This window comes from Paramormyrops kingsleyae, chromosome 4 (assembly GCF_048594095.1).
Source record: "Paramormyrops kingsleyae isolate MSU_618 chromosome 4, PKINGS_0.4, whole genome shotgun sequence".
Taxonomy (NCBI): Eukaryota; Metazoa; Chordata; class Actinopteri; order Osteoglossiformes; family Mormyridae; genus Paramormyrops; species Paramormyrops kingsleyae.
Genome location: NC_132800.1, coordinates 35,248,315 through 35,268,814, shown reverse-complemented (window position 1 = coordinate 35,268,814; position 20,500 = coordinate 35,248,315). Strand labels below are relative to the sequence as shown.

Below are 20,500 nucleotides of genomic sequence, written 5' to 3'. Positions count from 1 at the left end.
CCATTAAGAGAAGCAAATCTGAGAACATGACCGCAAAGCAATCCAGGGTTACTCAACCCATTACTGAGCGTATAACAAGACCCGCGGCCCACTCTTACCGAGCATGTGGTTCGCGACGTGGACCTGGATGTCCCATTCGCTGTAGAAGACCATCTGACATTTTATGCACTGGTAAGTCTTCTTCTGCAGAGGAACAGAAGTTAAAGATGGAGAGATTGTACCATTTTTACAGAGGGCCAGAAGTGAATGATAATGCTACATAGACCTCATTTATGGAACAGCAATAGAAATTCAAATAATACTTATGTTGTTGTATTGGAAAACAAAAATTGACACAATGGTGATTACGACCATTAACGGTCTAAGTAGCCAAAGGTGGGATTACCTCTTCGACTTGGGAGGGGCTGGCCCTGGGCATGGGGGAAACCTGGGGTGTTCGAGTTGGGCCGCCGTGGTTGTCGCCCCCCACGTCCCTGTGGACAGACAGCATGTGGCCCTGAAGCTCCGTCTCCGACTCGAACTTGACGTTGCAGCTTGAGCACCTTGTCTTGACAGGGGTGGTCTTAGCCCTAGCCTCACCAGGGCTGAGCCTCTCTGCATAAGCCAGGGCGGTGGCTTCGTGCTGCTGCTGCTTCCTGCCATTCACAGCCGGGCTGGAGCTTTGACTCCCCACCCCTGTGCAGGCGGAGCACAACCCGTAAGGGAGGCCACTGGTGTCCAGCTTCACCAGATCCTGCTTGGAGCGGAACTCCTTGAGACACGAGGCGCACTTGTAGATCTTCTGCGAGAGCTGGAGGGCACGTCCGGCCGGCTGTACAGTCATGGCGGTGCCAGTCTTCTGCATGTGGAAGGTACCGTGGATCTTGAGCTCCAGGGTGGACGTCACCGTCTGCATGCAGACCACACAACGGAAGCCCGTCAGGGAGTTCCTCAGGTCCGGGTGCATCTGGCAGTGCTCCAGGAAGTCCTCCTCGCTCTGCAGGGGCATCTTGCATATCCGGCAGCTTCCCGTGTCCAGGCTCTTGCTGTGGGTGACCTTGTGCTCGGTGAGGGTGAGGAGGGATGGGAAGCGCTCGCCGCAGATGGGACACATGTAGTGCTTGACAGGGCCGAGGTGGGTCTGCGTATGTTCCCGGAGCCCCCCCTCAGAAAAGAAAGTCTTAGAGCAGACCGTGCACTTGTGGTTGCCCTTGATCATCTCGGCCTTCCTCTTGACCATGGCGCTCTCACCTGGGCGAATATTGTGGTCGCGCAGCTGGTGGTTGGCCAGCAGGGTGTCCATGGTGTAAGCAGCGCCACAGATGTCACAGCTATGCATGGGCTCAGAGGTGTCTATATCCTCCTCACTGCCGTTGTGGCTGTTGTGGGATTCATGGCTGTTGGCCACAATGCCCTGCAGTTCTGCATCATCCTTGGGGGTGGGCTCGGGTCCCACAGAGGCACCATTGGCCCCGCAGTTCTGTGGCTTCGAGTCAAAGATGCAGTGCTTCTCTCGGAGGTGCTTCTCCAGAGGGCCGATGGAGTGAAAAGCCTTGCTGCAGAACATGCAATTGTACTTCTTGCTGTGGGTGGTGATGTGGCACTGCAGTTCCACCTCAGTGCCGAAAGCCTCTCGACAGAAGATGCACTTGTGTACTTTGCCCTGGCTCTCCAGGTGGTTGTGCTTGACGTGCTGCTGCAGATCTGACTCGTGTCGGAAGTCCCAGCTGCAGGAGGTGCAGCGGTATACCTTCTTCTCATTGCTGTGCTTGACAGCCAGATGAAGCTGGACGGAGACCTTGGAGTCAAAAACCTCCTGGCAGAGCGTGCAGCGGAAGAACACAAAAGTGTGCATCTCGAGCAGGTGCTTCTGCAGGTCATCCACCGTGGTGAACTGCTTGTCACAGCTTTCACAGATGTAGTAAGTGGAGGTGATCATGAAATGGGTGGTCACATGTTTCAGCAGGGACTCCTGATTCGGGAACTCTTTGTTGCACTGTGGACAAGTCAGCTCTGGGAGACTAGTGTCCATGTGCATCTTCAGGTGAGTCTGAAACAAATCCAAACTAGAGTATTTCGCCCCACACTGATTGCAGATAAATTCACTGCTCAAGCGGGATGAGGACCCACTTTGTTTCAAGGAGGACTGGTCCACAGACATGGGGGACAGTGGACTGAGAGTCAAGTGGGACTTCCTGCCATTATTAATATAGTTAAGTGCTAGGGGGATGTTCTTGTGGTTCTCTTTGACATGCTTGTTCAGCTTCAGGACGGTGTTGAATATGGGTGAGTTGGTGCAATAGGAACATGAGTAGACCTCAACAATGGGATCCTTAGGGGTCCCAGCTAAGGGGGAGTCAAAACGCAGGCTTCCCCCGTCGCAGTGCGTTTGACGGATGTGCTCCTCCAGACTGGCCTCTGTGAGGAAGCCCATGAAGCACTGAGGACAGAAGAAGGCATTGCTCTCTTTCGCCACTGGGCTGGGGAAACCATGCAGGCACCGGATGTGTTCTTGCAGACCGTTGAGGTCGACGAGCACCTCGGGACAGAAGTTGCACTGGAGCGTGGCAGGAGAGAGCAGAGCGTTGGGGTCGTGGGTGCCATGAGCCTGCTTGAGATGCTCATTGAGGTTGTAGAGTGAGGGCAGCACCTCGAGGCAATACTGACAGGTGTGCGCTTGCTCGGGTTTGTCCATGTGCATAGTCTTCAGGTGAATTTGCAGCACGGCCAGGCTGGAAAACGACTGCTTGTTGCAGTGGACGCAGCTGTATGTGACCTTGGATTGCTTGGAGGACAGCCTGGCCATTCCGGCCGCATGCTGGGCGGCTCGTTTCCGCCGCCGGGTTTTGGGCAAGGGCGGTGCGGCATCCACCACGGTGGAGCTGTCGACCGAGAGGTTGGAGTCCGGAGTGGTGCTGGACACGGAGGTGTAGCCCGCCGTGAGCAGCGAGGGGCTGTTGCTGTGGTTACTTGACTCGGGCTGCTGGTGGACGTCCATGTGGCTGTAGAGGTCCTCGACCGTGCGGAAGCGCTCGGAGCAGACAGCACACGCATGGCTCTTCTTGTCACGTGTGTGGGCCTGCTCGATGTGGCCCAGGAGGGCACCCTCATCGGCGAAAAGCTCCTTGCAGTAGATGCAAGGCAGGGCGCTGCTGTCTTGACTTGGCGAGCACTCCGGGTGGCACTCTGAAATGTGCTTCTGCAGGTCCTCAGGGGCATTGAAGCCCTCCTCGCACTGGCTGCACTTCTGGGTCTCCCTCACTTTCCAGTCGTCCTCGGCGGACAGGCCCTGGCCGCTGTCCTTGGCCCGCTCGTGGACCTGCATGTGGCTGTGCAGGGAGCTGGAGGACTGGAAGGCGCGGCGGCACACGGTGCACTTGTGCGGCTTGCCTACAGCGTGCGTCTTCATGTGGATCTTGAGGTGGTCGCTGCGGGAGAAAGCAGAGCCGCACTCGCGGCAGTGGTACTTCCTGTCACCCGTGTGCAGCTTGACGTGCCGGTCACGGCTGCGCTTGTGCTTGAATAGGCGGCTGCAGAAGGTGCACTTGAAGGGCAGGCGGTCGCCGTGACTCTGTTCGTGGCGCTTCAGGAAGCTGAGGCGACTGAACGACTTGTCACAGAACTGGCAGGGGTAGGGCAGCCCGCCGCGGCCCTCCTCTTCTCCGAAATCGGCCTCGTCCCCGTGCTCCGGGGATGCCTGGTCTTTGCTGGAAGGTGAAGAGCCAGGCCAAGAGCAGGATGGGTCATCATCTACATCGGCCCCATCTACGGAAGCGAGAGAAAGACCACAAGGTTATTGCCAGAAGGACAAGCGGGCACGTAATGGCTTTTGATTAATTCACAAGGTGAAATTAGGCTTTTTAATTTACGAAAAAAGGTGTTCAAAAATTAACTAGAGGCTGCGGCCATAATTTGCATCATTATGATTGCGCTGAATGCTTTTCAGTGTGGGCTCTGCACGAGTAGGTCCTCACAATAAGGCATTTTCGAGAAAGCCGGAAATCTCCAGCAACATGTAAAATAAGAAAATGAAAATACTCCGACTATAATTAGCCTTGTATGTGGTCATGTAATGACTTGGCCCACTGAGCTTCCGAATGCAGGCTTTTTTGACGTCTCCTCCTACGAGCGGGGGGCCTTGAGATCGGCTCCCTGCGTGTGGCAAATTAGTTCATTTCCATTTTTTAAATTACAACTATTGTTTGCTACTCATTTACGGACAAAAGATTAATTCTCTGCAATTTTCCACACTAACTTTTATGCATGTTCACTACACGAATCAAAGGTAAAAAATATTAAATGACCAAAACTGCCCAATGAACATGTATTCCATTGTAAGCTAAATTTACCAGCTTCAACAGATACACTTGCAAAACAGACCAGTTTAAATAGCCCAGTAGGATGTATCAAAAGTACTCAGCTCTCCTGCACAAAACCATGTAGACAGAATTCTGAAACATAATAAAAATAAATTTTACAGATGGCTTTCATGATGACGGAACATAAAACCCAGATTAAATAGTCTCCATACCATAATGGGCTATGAAACTCGCTACCACGGATAAAGTAAATATCAGAAACCTGGACAGACTCGACACTGATGTCTGTGTTCTTAATAGAAGAATGTGGCATCGCGGGAATGTAGAGGAGTTGTAATGTGCTTCCATTTTGATCCAGTCACATCAAAGCAAGTGGAGGGGGAGGGAAACCTTTATCATTAACAGCCCAGGATTTTACAAGGCACATAGGTTACAGATACGGTGTAATTAGACGTCTGAGCCAAAGATCACTCTCCTCAAGTTCAAAAGGTTGCGAGCTGCTTCCTCCTCCTCCTGAAACCCAAGTGCTCTGAACTTCTCGCAGTAAATAAATCAAGCCCTTCTGCGTGCCAAGACTGAGTATGTTGAAGGAAAACCAAAAAGGTGTGGATTTATTATGCAGGGGGGGGGGGGGGGTAGGATAAAACTCGAGCAGAGAGAAAAAGCCATTTTCAGGTCTCACTGCCTACATCAGTGGCAGGGTTGGCATCGAAACAGATGCCTGAAGTGCGTTTACGTATCAAGAAAGAAGGACAACACGACAGACATAATGCTAAAACGTAAAAATATAAAATAAAATAAAAATGTAACGGCTTAAAAAGTGGGAGAAAGACAAACAAAGACACCTGGCACCAAGAAACGTGAAACCTTTTCCACACCAAGGAGCCCCCTGACCGACCGTGTGCCTGCTTGTCACCACATGGACGACACTGAGGGTGTTTCTCAATACCGAGAACACAAAGATTGTACGTCCGGTCTTGGCAAGAGTAGTTTTGCCTCCCAAGAACAAACTTAGGGCGCATTGAATCATGGGACTGAGGCAAGAACGACATTTTTACCGTTCTTTGTACTTCTGTTGCTGCGCATTGGAATTGTACGTCAGAAGGGTAAGGTGGTGTAAATGGGGTAGGCAAGAACACAAGTACGGTCAAGTACGCATATTGAGAAACACCGAGACCGGCCGGGATGGCCAAATCAGGTCCCCTTGGCACACACCGACATGGGTGTCTATTAGAACGCCTGTCGGAAAATGTAGAAGGTGGCTTGAGGGACACAAGGTGGCTCTCACCACCAAGGAAGAAAAAAAAAACTATTTTTAGAGCTCGCAAATGCCATTAGATTTCTACCACTTTAATTAACATTCAACAGTAACTATGACGACAAAAAAAGTTAAACAAGGTACAAGGGCCATTTATAATTAAACGGGCACAAAATAACTAAGACTACTGCTGCTAAGACCACAATCACTGTTAATCATAGATAATAACACTACAATAATAATAGCAGTTATATATGTACATAATCTTGCAGCGCATGTTTGCCTGGGTCTACTGAGAAACTGGGAACACAGCGGAAATTTCACACTAAGCTGCCATTACCCCCTCCCCCCCCCCCCATTCCCATTTCTCCACCGCAGCCCACCCGGCCATTTCCAGCAGACACGACAGAACAAGTGTGCGAACGCTGGCAGGATGGGGGGGGGGGGGGGCGGCCCCAGAGAGCACAGCGGAGATAGGAGCTGTCAGGTCCCAGCCTACCCCCCCCCACCCCTACACCCACCGCCAACTCCCAATCCGGAGCAGCCTGAGTAAATAACAGACGTGCTCCTTCCCTCCGGCCGAGCTGGGGGGGGGGGAGGGGACGGGATGCTTTTATCAGGCCACCGGGTTCTTCCTAGGAACCCACCCCCAGCCAAGAGCACATGACACATCCTAAGAGGAGGAGAGCATCGTCTCAGAGTCAGAGTCTCCCTCCCCCCCTCCCCCCCAGACGAATGCGACTCAGGATGACCCGGCGCCGTCCCCCGGACCGTACAGGGGGGGGTGCACAGCTGGTGCCAAACTGTTTAAAAAACGACAGCGAGTCTGTTCACAAATAAGCATGTGGGTCAAAACTTCAGGCCTGGAAGAGCCCGATCAAACTGGGGAGGGCTCCTTAACCTTTTAACATCCAGCTCCTTTAAAAAACATTTAACATCTTAGATACGACACAAAAAAAGAGTAACATTATTCACCTCATCTCATCAGGTCCGCCGGGGGCATGGTGGGAGGCAAGGGTCCAGGGTTCAAATCCCACCCCACCCCAGCTCTGTATGTGAGGATTTTGCATGATCTTAGCAAGTGTGTTTGGGGGGTGGCTTAGAGGGCTGAACCTCTGTGCTGGTGATCAGAAGGTCACCGGTTTGAGGCCCGGCCTCAGCAGAATGCTTCCATACCCAGGGGCCCTTAACCCCCAGATCGACGGGGGTTGCATGATGGTCGACCCTGTGCTGTGCTCCCCCCCCCCCCAAGCCTACTCTCGCCTCTATATGTGTCTGTGTGTCTCGTAGAAAATAAGGTGGGGTAGACAAGATGAAGCATTCCAGTATATGTTGAATTAATTTTATCTCTGTGTTTATCACTGCGCAGAATAGAGTAAATGTTATGTAAGGGAAAGTCACTGGACATTGTAGCGGAAAATTTAGGCAGTGTTTCTCAACCCGGTCCTCAGAGACCCCCCCCCCCCTAGACGGTCCATGGTTTTGCTCCCACCCAGCTCCCTGCCAGACAGTCCACATTTTCGCCGCATCCCAGCTCTCCATCGGGAGCTGGGAGGGAGCAAAGACATGGACCGGTTGGGGGTCTCTGAGGACCGGATTGGGAAACACTGAATTAAGGAAATACATACAAGCTACGCGAAGCTATGCTACCCTGCCTTCCAGATGGTTCCTCAAACCTCACGCATGAAAATTACCCACAGGAACAACTGAAGAAAATTGTGGGGGGGGGGGCAGGACTGATTTAATCAAATCGGTACACCCGGAGTGGGATTGCGCTAACCGCTGGCCCCGGCCCTTTAATTGAAAGCGCCGTGGGACGTAGCAGGCGACAAAACCAGGGGTTTGGGCTGCTGTGAACGACAGGTGCAGCGACGCCTCCCCCCGCCCCACCCTACGAATTTAATACGCGTTTGAGTTCGCAACGAGATCCACAGTGACGGCACGTAAATAAATTAAATCGCACGGCGTACCCTCTCCAAAGATCTCCGACATGCACACTAAATCCACATCATCATCGGATCGCAAGCACGATCCGGTGGATCCGGTCCGCTGTCCGCGGCGCGTGAGTCAGTGCTCTGCGATGGACTGGAATATTGTCCAGGGTGTCCCCAGTGCCATGTACTGCGATTCCTGGGCTCACTGCAAGCTCACTGGATGAATGAATGAATCATAAAACTGTGCTAACACTTAATCCACACTGGATTAGATCAGGCTAGATTCGGCGCTGTCATTGTGCAAAGTACTCAGACAACAAAATGCAGGTTGGCATCTAATCCCAAAGTGAAAAATAGTGCAAAAGTACTAGAAACAGCTGCACATTATTCATGTCTGTGTAAATACCTACAAAAGGTACATATTTATAGTGATATACATGGTGTGGTATAAATAATGGGTATAAGATGAATGACAGCTCTTACAGTGTATAAAAACTGAGTATCTAAATGGCCAGAGAAAGTCTGGTAGCGCCAGCAGCATTTCAGTGCTGGTTGGTGCACTCCCTAACCCCCCCTCACATTATGGATAACATGGTACAGGCCATGAGCCAGGGAGAGAGAGAGACGGGCGCTCCTCTGTCCGAGCAGCTGCCGGGCGGTGGGGTGGCGTCAGTCACCGTGGCATCCCCGGCAACACATCTCCCAGCATCCCCCACACCGGCAGCGCCCACGCGGGCGCCCGCGGCTCCGGACAGCTGCCGCAGCTGACCGCCAGGCCGGGGTGTGAAACGTCCAAATTAAGACGTGGCCACGTCAAGGTTGTTGCCGCACAGTATTCGCAGCGGCAAACGACCTTGGCGGCAGATCGACGGAAGCCGTCAGCTTTGCCGTCTGAGGTCCTAGACGGCTTCCTTACCCCCGCTGAGAGAGCACCGAGCGGAGCCACTGCCGCTTGCCAGTGTCTTTGGGTACTCTGTGTGCGCTACAGTCAACTCCAGCTTCAGGGAGCCCCCGCGAGAGGCGGTCTGTGACAAGTAACACAGCTCGGAGTTGCCAACATGCAGAGGGAACCCTGCATGCCAAAGTCTCACCAAAAAATATCGACGGGAGTTTTCCAGTCATCTTATACAAATCCAAAGCTCCCGAGCCTCGGACTTAATGCTGCATGACGCTGTCAAGCTCGTCCGGGCTGTCTGTCCGGCATGCCAGTCCCGGGAGTCGAGTTTCCCTCCTCCAAACACATCAATAACACAAAATCGAATAGGCGAGGGGGCCTATCGCACAGGAAGGAGGACGACACCAAACGACCGGAGTTCACCGTAAACTGGACGTGGCCCAAATCGGGGGCGCAAGTAATGCTTGTTGACTGCAGGCACTCGTGCTGGAATTACGGCATTCAGGAATGTGTCGCTGCAGAACACCAAGCGAGAGACAGGTGGCGCTGTTAGGAAACCAGACGACGACCACACTCACAGCTTGGCGACACGAGGCAGTGTCGGCTTGGACGCGTGGGTCACATGACCTTCGTCATCCCTCATAGTGCCTCCATCATCATTGTATGCCCAAAATGGACATCACCCCCACCCCCGCCCATGAATGTCATACACACACACACAGCATCAACGTGGCACTTCCAGATACAACAGAAACTTCTGGCAAGTTACAAAAAGGCCCTGGAAAACGTTAAACATCAGTAATTTTTTACAGTAATGATTTTCTGTAATTGAAAACACGCAATTTGTCAATTTAACGCTAGCATATAAGCATTATTACGTCAAGCAGGAACACTTCTTCTGCTCTGTGGTGACCAAAGGAAAGACCCCGAACTTCACCCAAGCCGATATGCCGTTGGGCATTAAACACATCTGGACTGCGTGCCATGTGCAGTGCCAGTTTAATATCCTTGACATTTCTGATGGGGGAGGCGACGGCAGAAGCTTCACAGGCAGTTGACCAGGTCAGACATAAGCGTGCAAACAGGACGGCCCCACAGGATGGGGGGGGGAGGGAACTTGGCTAGCAGCAGGTCCCCTGGGGACTACTGGGAGAGAGCACTGTGTCCTCCAGCAAAAGCCAGAGGGGCCCTCCGCCCCCAATCCAAAGTTCGCTCTGGACCACATGGGGGGCTGCTGACGAAATCCAGCTGGTGCAATCCGGGCCCGCTGCACGTCTGGCCACACTTCTCACAGATATGTTTATTACAGACGATATCCACTGACGTTACGAGAGAACTATTCACGTTTTTAATGTCCTAATTTTGACTAATAAAATTCCCGAAGCTGTGCCGTTTCAGGATTGGTGGCACATTTTTTTGGGAGAAAAGTGAGGACAAACAGAGCAAGACGGCGGTGGGCGCCATGTGTGCAGCAGTGTGGCTTTAGCATCCTGTGCACCTCAAGACGCTAAAGCTAGCAAATCAGCATTGTGATGATTAGCTGGTGATGCTAAAGCTTACTAGCATACTAGCCTACTAGCTTCCTGCATAGCCGCAGATGCTAACGCCAGAGTACGGGCCTCCTGAAGCACAGATGAAGACATTAACACACCTTGCACTGGATCCTGACCTGCCACCCTCATGAATCATGTTTTGTTCACCATGGAAATGATAGCATCTGCTCTCCCATAGGGCCGCCTTGCTACTCTTGGAGTAGAGTGGGTGGTGAACTTCTAAGCAGCTTCCCGAGTAACGACACCCCTGTCTGAAACGTCAAGGCGTGCGATCCACGTCGGCCTCGATCCCTGACACCTGGCTGAGATGGATCAGCGACTCCACTGTATTCATAAATAATTGGTGGTGGTGGTGGTGGGGGGGTGCTATGCATGGACTCAAGCTACCCCATGCCGCCTGAACTGCATGCCGTAACCTTCATCTGCCAGGCAGCTGCCTGAAGGCCCTCGCGGTCATTAGTCACTGTTCTAATGCAGGCCAGATGAGCAAACATCTTCATCCATGCTCCACGCCCCCCCACCCCCCGCCAAGGCTACCTCCCGCTGCCAGAACCTCCAGATTCTGCAAGAATCACACAGCCTGTTTGCACTGGATCACGGGCTGGGTTCTTCTAGATGACTCGAAGGAAGTCCGGTTGAAACAGCACACAAAAGAACAACGGGAGGAGAAAAACAAACCAAATCAGTAAACGAATGAATGAAACGAGTAAAGGTATGAATGAAGGAATTCCATCCATTTTAAGGTGAACACCTTTCATTAGTGGCACCGGATGAGGAAAGATGCGGATGAGTATTATCAAGAGGACAAGAAACGACAGACCGTTCTGCACATCTATAAATAAAAGGCCTGCTTCTTTCCCCTTGTTATTTCATGTTTGGCCAGAATTCCTGTTCATGGCGGCTTGGTAACTATTTACTTAGCTACCGATACTCACCATCTGGGATATTATTTTTGCCCCAGCTCAGGGGACAGACCAAATATCAATTCTGAATCACACCCAAGAATGCATAATCAACATGTCCCCATTCTGATTTTGTAAGACGCACACAGTCACACCTAGAAGATTTTATCGTTTTCCCTATTCCTATCACAGGCTCTTCCATCTTTTCCCCGTGAGCAGTTTTTTTTCCTCTCTCTTTCCACCCTGTTTTTATCGTACAACATGAAGAATCGACCACAGAATTTGTTTGTTCACATGTGCTGCTTTCGTTCGCTAAACTTGCTGAGGAATGGTTAAATGGCTAAAAGGGATGCCCACAGAAATCAGGGGGACAGTAAATGCCCATAACACTGGTGGGCATTTACTGTGGCTAAGCAGAATTACAGGAATAGAATTACAGGAATAGCCTTTAACTCGGCGTTCGAATACCGTAATGGAAAGTCCAAGGGGTGGGAAAAAAAAAACTATTGAAATAAATATTTGCATAGAAGGCAAATATTTGTATAGAAGATGGATGGGTAGGTTTGTATAACGCGAGTAGATGATTCCTCATAGTTTCACAAAAAAGAAAAATATTTCTGACAGCTACACAACCTAAGACTCATTAGTGCTGGAGATTCTGAAGATCACGAGGAGCTTTTTATAAACATCTAAACAAAAGCAACTTCGCCCCCAGTAGGGTTGGGGGATGTCGACCAATTTGGCATCATACGATGTCTAATGTGAAACATCGCGATGGACGATGGCATCGTCGTCGTAGGTGGCGGGTTGGGGGGGGGGGGGAGGGATGATTGTTGTTAAATAATTAATTCATAACGAATTAATTAATTGTAGCCTACCGTTTCCACTACCTGATCCGCATGGTCTTTGTTCTACCCATAACCAAACCATAAATAAATAAAGAAAAGTTACACAAAAATTACCACCTGTCAATCACTTTTTCCGCGGGACTCTGGCATGAATAGGCACAGTGATCTGTGTCGTTATAATGGCGTCGACAAACTTGGTTGGTAAAAAAGGTGCAAATTCACCTATCTGGCAATACTTTGGCTTTAGACCGAATGAAAGAGGACAGCCACGAGATACGTCTGAAGTGGTGTGTAGGATTTGCGGTCAAGTTATCCGCGCAAAAGATGCGCAGACGACAAATTTACATGACCATTTGCGTGTTCACCGTCCCGCGGAATACAGCTCATTGCCAGTGTCATCACGCACAACTGAACCTCGCAGGAACCAACCAACAGTATCTGAGATTTTCGCTAAAATTCAAAAAGTACAAGTGTGAAAGCGAAAGATGGAAGCAGTGTACTGACGCTGTGACTCGCTACCTAGCAAAAAAAATGGTTTCTTTTAATACGGTAGAGAAGAGCGCATTTAAGGCTATATAGTGTGATTAAGTGTGTGTTTTTCGCGGGCTGGTTGCTGCTGCGGAGGGGGCGGGGCGGAGGATCGCGATGCCGGCTCAGCATCGTGATGTCTATCGGCCATCGGCCATTAACCAGCGACATTCCCATTTACACAGATGGATACCACTACAGAATGCTCATTTTGAATAACTAAATACATCCAATTTACTTAAACCCCCATCCAGTTGGGCATTATGATGAGGGATTCCACTGGTTTCATAGCCTCCTTAATTAGTCAACGTTAAACCAAAGTCATGGTGCTCAAAGGCCATGATGGGATTACCTTTCTAAACTGCGAGAATAACAACAGCAGAGGTTTGCCGTGATCCTCTCTGAAGACGTGCCTCCAGTCACGTCAGTGGGGGAGGGTTCTGCACCGGTCGAGGATTTCTCCTACAGCTGGCAACCTGTTCGGTCTTTACAGCTCTCCACACGGTCTGGGGCATCATCAGAGGATGCCAGGAGATTAATGAGGCTCTATTTGTTTGCTTCTTCTAGGGAGGAAAAAAAAAAAAAACTGGGAAGCGGGTGCTATTGCTCCTTCCCACCTGCAGGAGGCGACAGATAGGGGGGAAATAAATTCTGCAGGCAGGCAGCCAGGGTTGGCAGCCGACACAGAGGTACAGCTTTGTCCCTGGAGTTATTAGCTAAACATGAGGCCTGGCACAAGCCTCCCCTGCAGGTGAGGCAGTCAGAGGCGGCTCAAGCTGCCTCTCCGGATTGCCTCCGTGCCTTATAGCGCGGCGAAAATATTCTCAGCACGCTGCCGTTTTCACCACACAAAACTAGAACCCTGGCTCTCCAGGCACCGGCAAGCCTGCTAAGGAACGTCGCTCTGGACAGAGTGTGCGTGCACACGTCTGCCCACCCACGCTTTCCGCGGACGTTAAGTCAAGACGAGAGCACGAGGTTAGAGAGGTCTTCATTAGCATGCTCGGCGCAGAGCGCCGCTGTGTACCGACGCGCTCGGGTAGGCCTCAGATAACCTTTATTCTTTGGGGTTTAATTATAGCCGCCTCGTCCACTGTTTCCTTTCAAAAGAACACATTTCTTAGTCTCGCGGAGGAAGAAAAAAAATCCCCAGTTTTCTCTGCGGTTGTCTTGTTTACCCTTACAGCAGTATGAAGCCACCCCAGCAGCAGGGGAAACTATGCAAATATGCACAATTTTTTTCCCTCTTTAAAATAAAAAACACAAACATCTATGACTAGTGTTTCTCAACCCTGCTACTAACCTTGACAAGTTCTGGAGGTCGGGTTTGTAAGTAATGATTATAAAGCGTTAAAACTTTGTTATTAGTCCGTAATTATTATAATTGATTAATTAAATTCCTCGTTACTTAATTATCCGATTAATTAGTGACTACTCAATATGCATAACCCCTGGGCAATGAAAGTGCTGAATGTTTGATAAACCATGATTAAGTCGATGACTAACTGTGCTAAAGCGTTGGAGGAAATAGCCCAAAAGAAATTATTTGTATTATATTTTCTTTTATGATAACCACACCTCAGACACATTTTCATAAACAAACGAAGCTTTAACCGCCAGGAATGAAAGAAAACTTAAAAATCATTCAATTAAGAAAATCATATTCACAATGAAAAGACTTGTTTTTTTTGCTGCAATGGTGAACTATGTCTTCCCCAACAAAAGTTGACAATTGCAGTAATTAAACAGTGAAAATAAGCCAAATAACAGTTTATTTACTAAAATTGGCCAGCAGAGGGTCGTGCCGTTGACGTTAGCCAATAGCACTCGTAAGTATGCAAGTCAGACTAAGAGGATTTGAGAGAAATTTTTAGTGCGGCGAATCGGTAATTAAATACAAGAAGAGCCACAAAAAAGTAAAGCACGCCGAATGACAAAACCAAACAAAACCCACTAGAGAGAAGTGAGCAGGAGAGAGAGAAAGAGAGAAATCAAATCCGCAAGGAAATAACTGAGAGACGCATTTGAGACATCAGAGCGCGGCGGGGGGAGGCGGGGGGGGAGGTATTTGCTTAGCTGTCTTCTAGGTGCTTCTGAAACTTTAATAAAGTAGATCCCTTCATCTGTTTCTGGGGGGGGAGGGGCTGATTTATTTATTATTTTTCTGCACCAGAGGAGTAAGCTACGCGAAATCAGTAGCTACAGGGGAAAACGAGCAGGAAAAGAGGAGGACTGCGGCCCGTCTCTCTCCCAGCCCTTTCTTTCGGGAGTGCGTTAAGCTCGCTCCCCGCGGAACCATTCGCCTCTTCCTGGTGTGGATAAAACTCTCCCCGGAGACCCCGGTAATTTCCAGCTCCTCCGAATTCAGGTATTAGTAAAGGGCACATTGGGAGGCGCCACAGCTCAGCTCCGCATTTCCCGGCGTTCCGAAGGGATTCCCCCTAGTGGGTCTGAGTTCAAATTTCTGAAATGCAGGCATTGTAAAAAGGTGCCCGGGGGGAACGGCAAGCAATAGAAATCTGGTGAATTCAAAGCATTTCCCGAGCCCTGGCAGAGCCACCCCCCCCCCCTCCTGCCCCCCCCACCCCCCAGCTCCCACTGGAGGCTTTTTACAAAACATGTGTTGCTGACATGCTGACAGATTGCACGGCGGAGTGCTCGGCGCATCCGGAAGAGCCACCGTTTAGGGGGGCAGCGCTTTCGCCTTCATCTTCTACCTTGAGCTCTATGTTTTATACATCAACCTGAGGACGCGGCGAGAGTGGCAGGGGGGGGGCAGGGAGGGACGAGCGACGGCATCGACGCAGCGTCACGCAGAGGGAAGGGGGCTTAGTGCTCGAAGGAAGAGTCGGATTGGGAGGCCAGGGGGCAAATAAAGGAGTAGCCTCGAAGTTTTGGGGGGGGGGGGGGGGGGTTGGCATTAGTCACATTGGTCTCTGTAGCTTGGTGGCTGGTGCAGCACAAACGTTTAGAAAGAGGGATGATAATGGATTCATGGTGCCTGTGACCTGGGGCTACGGAGGAAGCATCTGGAGATGAAAAATAGACGCGGATATACCGAGAGGCTATGGAGAGAGAGGGAGCAAGAGAGGCGGATGGAGGGATGACGGAGGGAAGAGGGGATGGGAGGAGCTGTACAGGCAGCAGGATCAGGGTGAGGGAAGCTCTGCTGCCACAGCTGAGGGGGCGAACATGGGGTGGCCCCAGCCCCGAGCAGGACATCGCCCCCTGCTGGACGCGCGGCCGCACCCCAACATTCCAGTCGCACACCCCACAAACTTCCCACGCGCCAGCTGCACAACATCCCATGCGCCAGCTGCATCCAAGAGGGGAGCATTTCGGGACGGAATATTAAAGCACCTCAGTTTTCTCTGGATTTCATACAAACTATCAAATTAAGACAAAACCATGACCAGCATCTTATTTTACGATATATATATATTGGCTTTATACTCTTTTTTTCTTGCCATGCAAACTTAACCACCAGTTACCCAAAACTACAGTTTCAGAAATTATTACTATATTATCTGCAAAATCTCACAGAAAAGCATAAAAAAAAAACAGGTGTGTTCATAGTGAATTATCACACTGGCAATGTGATTTCGGTATAAGGTCTTAACACACACATCTGACGCCCATCACCAAACTGAAAGGGCACGACTCGGAAGAGGCGGCCTGCATTTCACCTGTGCAAAAAAATGGGAAAAAAAACTTCAGTGGAAAAATCAATAGGCTTTAAGAGGAGATTTAATGCCGGGAGATCAGCAGCGGAAGCCATCTTCGGGACTCAGTGACTCCAGATCAAAGATATCAAATAAACAAGTGAAAAATTATTTAAAAAAAACAAGAGACACATAAACAGTGTGAATCGGGTCATGCTGGGGAAATCCAATGTACTAAAATATGAAGTTTCATTGTTTTTAATCTGAATGCTCTGTTCGCTCTCCTCCACAGCTGTGCACAATTCCCACAATGCACTGGGAGAGGGCCTTTCGTGGACACAGCGGCACTACACTACACAAACCGGGCCTATGGACCAGCCACCCCCCGCCCCCCCCCCGCCTTCCCCACGGGACAGGGCAGGTGTTTAAGCACCATGCGCAGTCATGCAGGATTGAGTGTGCGAGGGCTGGGAAGGGGGTGCTTGGTCCACTCTCTGGGAGGAAACTAATGGATCCCACAGCTCGTACTGGGCCTTCCGCTCCGACTGTCCTCGTTCTTTACCCAAAATGTCATACAGCGCAGTTGCCCCCTGCATTCCAGATCCAGCGGGCATGTCTGTCACAAACCCCGCCCACACACGACTTCTCCACCAATCAGCTGACCGGCCCCCGACTCACATTCACACTCACTCACTCATCAGGGTGCTGGTTCCTCTCTAAACACAAGGGGGACGATGGGGACCTCAGGTGACACAGGCGTCATGGCAACATCACGCGGAGGGGCTATTGGGCCCATCTGTCCTGTCAAGCTGTAGTCACCGCAGACTCAGATAACTTAGTTCAGTGTTTTTCAACCCGGTCCTCAGAAACCCCCAGACGGTTCCCATTTTTGCTTCCTCCCAGCTCCCTGCCAGACAATCGTACAAGACGTTGGGAGGCAGGAAAAACATGGACCATCTGTGGGTCCCCGAGGACTGGTTTGAGAAACACTGACTTAGATAAGCCATTTCTGGTGAAATCCATTTCCTCCTCAGGAACTGACCCCGGAGACGGTTCACCCTTTCCGAGATGTGACCGCTGACCTCGGCTGTCAGGATTCACACCAAATATAACTACGAGGAAATTAAGGGGGTCTTGAAATAAAACATACATACAGAGGATGGGTTTAACATGTTTGGCTCAGCAGGCAAGTATATGCTGATACTGAAATACAGCTTTTTATAAATTCCACTGAATTAGGTAAAGTTTATGTATTTTGATAATATTTATATAGGGACACACACTTTGCGCATATTATTGTGCTTTCAAAACTGCATCAAAACATTTTATATTATATAGTTTGAGCTCCGTGCATAACTCAGGCTTTAAAAAAAGCTCCTACAGTATATGAATTTAGGAAGTACTACAATAAGGACCCCCCCCCCCCCACCACCACATGCATTAGAAACCTTGGGGATTCTCTGTACGCATGGTCCAGTGTCCCAGGACAATCAAGTATTCCCGTAGGGCTACCAAGATGGGACAACACACTGCCCAACTGGCTATCAGAAGATCTCCCCTAAGTAAAAGCTATTTGGAGGAAAAATTTTGCCCACCAAGCTGTTGATCACGATGATGGTTTGCCTGCTAGAAAATGTAGACTTAAAGCCTTGATTTATAGGAAGGTTTAATTATTGGGCAATCACCTCGCGATGCCATCTTGGCGCATTGTCGCTCATGGTAATAGAGTACTCCGAGTGCGTTAAAGCAAGTAAATTCAAGTGCGGCTTTATTGTCATACCAGTCATATTCGGTACACTGCACATAGTAACATGAAATAACGTTATATAAGAGCGAATTAAAAGCAAACGGTACAAAGAGAAAACTGATATGACTGGATGGGGCCCAGACACATTGAAAACAAAATGTTTGTGAGCCGTTCACTTTCATTTCTGAGAATATCGTTAATTGGTCTGGATTTCCAAACATCGTTGGTAGCAAAGAAGCAACTGTAGCAAAAGAAAGCGAGTAAAAGTGTGGAGGTTTAATTTATTTCTGGTAGAAAAACTGCAGGAAAACACATGGATGAAATACTTCAGTGTATTCACAGGGAGGTATAAGTATAAATCTCACACTTATTGTTCATTTTTTATATCATCGTTATATTATTATGTTTTATTGTATTATATGTTATGTTATGGTAGCGTTAAGCAGTTACGTCGGTCTGTGCTGTCATGCTAGCATTACAGTGCTGTGCCTGTTGTTACAACAATTCTGGTTTGAATATGTTTGAAAATGAATGTTTTAAAGGCAAATTCTTGGTCAATTTATCTTATCACTGCATGTGCGGCTGCTTTCCCCTCTCGATGTCTGTGATGTTGATAGACTGCTGCGTCCCAAGTTCACTGCTGGTGCCTAGTTGCCTAGTTAATGTTGCCTCTGTCCTATATGATGGCCGGTTTGCATAACACAAAACGATAAGAACAGCCTTTAGAATATGTGTCCACGTTGAATTTTTGAATGTTTTTTTTTTGTCTTTTAAATTGCTTTCAAGTATATACACACATTTTTTTTTTTTATTTGGGCCAGTCAAAATTCATCGTGTGCTACCATAATCAAACAAGACACCTACCCGAAGGGGTACCAGGGATGGACAAATTTTGCGAGCCCTGGTACAGGTGACCGAGGCCTGTCTCACACTTATGTCTGTGTCACCCGCAATTAAAGCAGTCACCTTGCTGATGTCACAGGTACAATGACTCTGAAGAGCAGCACCGGTATATGTGGGCGTGCATGAATTTATTACGGAAATAAAACCAAAGTCCCGCTACGCCACTGCGAAATTCCCGTTAAAACGTAACGGAACACTCTACAGCATACATTCCAGAAATACGTCCAGTCATGCACTCCACGCTCCCGTCAGGCCATTACATCAAAAAATAATAATAATAAAAATATGCAGCTTTCTAATGAAACGTCTCCCTACATCCGTTGTTGGGGCCTGAATCATCGCTAAAAACCCCACAGAGACAAATAAATAAAGACCAACAGCATACTCGACAAAGGCTCTTTTTACTACGCACAACAAGCCAATTTAACAAGCCGTTTCGGGGTTGGGGGGGAGAATCTGCATACAATTCAAATATTTTCACTGTCCTCATACATAAACACTAGATAAATACAAGTGTGTGTGTGTGTGTGTGTGTGTGGTGTGTGTGTTTTCTTTTAAATACGCTGTGGTCCCCAACAGAGTCACTCTCTCCTCGCTCTGCATTTCAATGAAAATGAAGCGGATGGGGGGGGTAGGGGGCTCAGCAGAAAACTCCCCAAATACAAGAGGAGGAGGAGGAGGAGGTGACAGGCTGCCTGACGCTCCAGGGGACGTGACATTTGGAAAGTTTTTAATAAGCTGGATCCGGCAGCGGGATTCATAACGCAGGCCTCAGATGGCTTTGGAATTCGGTGACATCACGAGCAAACGCGGCGTTTAAAATGTGCCGGGCACCCAAAAACAGCCAGGCCACGCCTCCCCGCGGTCTTTCCGAGATCTCCGTCGGGGCCGGAAGTAAGAAATTCATGGTAGAGGTTAACTGTGTTGCCCGCAAACGGCTGCGTCGCATCTAACATACACGCGGGAGGTGGGATGGACTGCGGCATCGCCGCCACACCGCCGGTCCCTCGTCCCTGTGTGAAGATCGGCGCCCGCTAGATCTGCGTCAAAGCGCGTTTGTCTGGTGCCAATCACCAAGGATCCCCTGAGGGGCACGGCGCGTGTTTACATCAAACTACGGGGGCAAAATGAAGAGGCAGGGGGAGCGGAAGACTAGCAGCATGCTACGCGAACTCGACGGCAGACGTCAGCGGCCTCCTCTGCGTGACTGGGGGATGCTGGGAAATGACAGGACTCGATAAACGGTGCACTTGGGGGGGGGGGGGGGGGGATGGGGTGATGTCCTCAAGGTTTCTCCTCCTCAGCCTCCATGGATTATAGCAAAAGTTATGCTCTTTGCGGCTACTTTCAGAAAAGCCACTGCGTGTCTTGCCTGTGAGATTATTCTGATTTTGCATCAGCAAAATACCCAAAGCTTTTCTTAGACTGCATGATGACACACTTTATTTTTGGTTCCGAGAGAGGGCATCTGTGGTCAGTGTGCGGGGCGGGGGGGGGGGGGGGGGGTGAGGTGGTGGAGGGACAAGGCAGAGGGAGGCCGGCTTCACTGTTCAGCCAAGTGGGCACTGCTAAAATTCAACACGCGCTTTAACCTCGCAAATAATGGAGGCAGAACTCAAACCAACAGGAACAAGAGTAGCCAGGATGTAACAGAGACGGGTATAACGATGCCTGAAGAGGTTCTTACAGCACCTCTCACAGCAGGAGAGCTGACACACAGGGAATCGGCAAAAACAGTACAAATAGGGTGCATCTGAAATTGCATACTAACACAGAATGCATTGAATTTTTCTTGGAAGCCTACTACTCAGCTGTTACTGTAGTACATACTGTATGTGCGCATGCATGAGAACAGTATGCATGCACTGGGACATACTGCGGTCGCCATCTTGCATTTTACCTGACCCGAATGATGATGTAGCTTGACCCAACTTCCAATAAAAAAAATGGTTACTTAAATTTGCATGGAGAC

The 20,500-nt window shown here is 49.7% G+C and overlaps 1 protein-coding gene across 4 annotated transcripts in view; it reads right to left on the bottom strand.

Annotated features, from left to right (window-relative positions):
* LOC111845907 (zinc finger protein 521-like) overlaps positions 1 to 20,500 on the bottom strand; it is a 79,229-nt gene that overhangs the window by 41,284 nt on the left and 17,445 nt on the right. For all 4 annotated transcript variants that reach the window (XM_023815620.2, XM_023815618.2, XM_023815617.2 and 1 more), the window contains exons 3-4: positions 386 to 3,744; positions 99 to 183 (exon numbers count right to left, since the gene is read on the bottom strand). In XM_023815620.2, coding sequence (XP_023671388.1) covers positions 99 to 183; positions 386 to 3,388 — 3,088 coding nt within the window. In that variant the 5' untranslated portion in view covers positions 3,389 to 3,744. The remainder of the gene's footprint in view (positions 1 to 98; positions 184 to 385; positions 3,745 to 20,500) is intronic.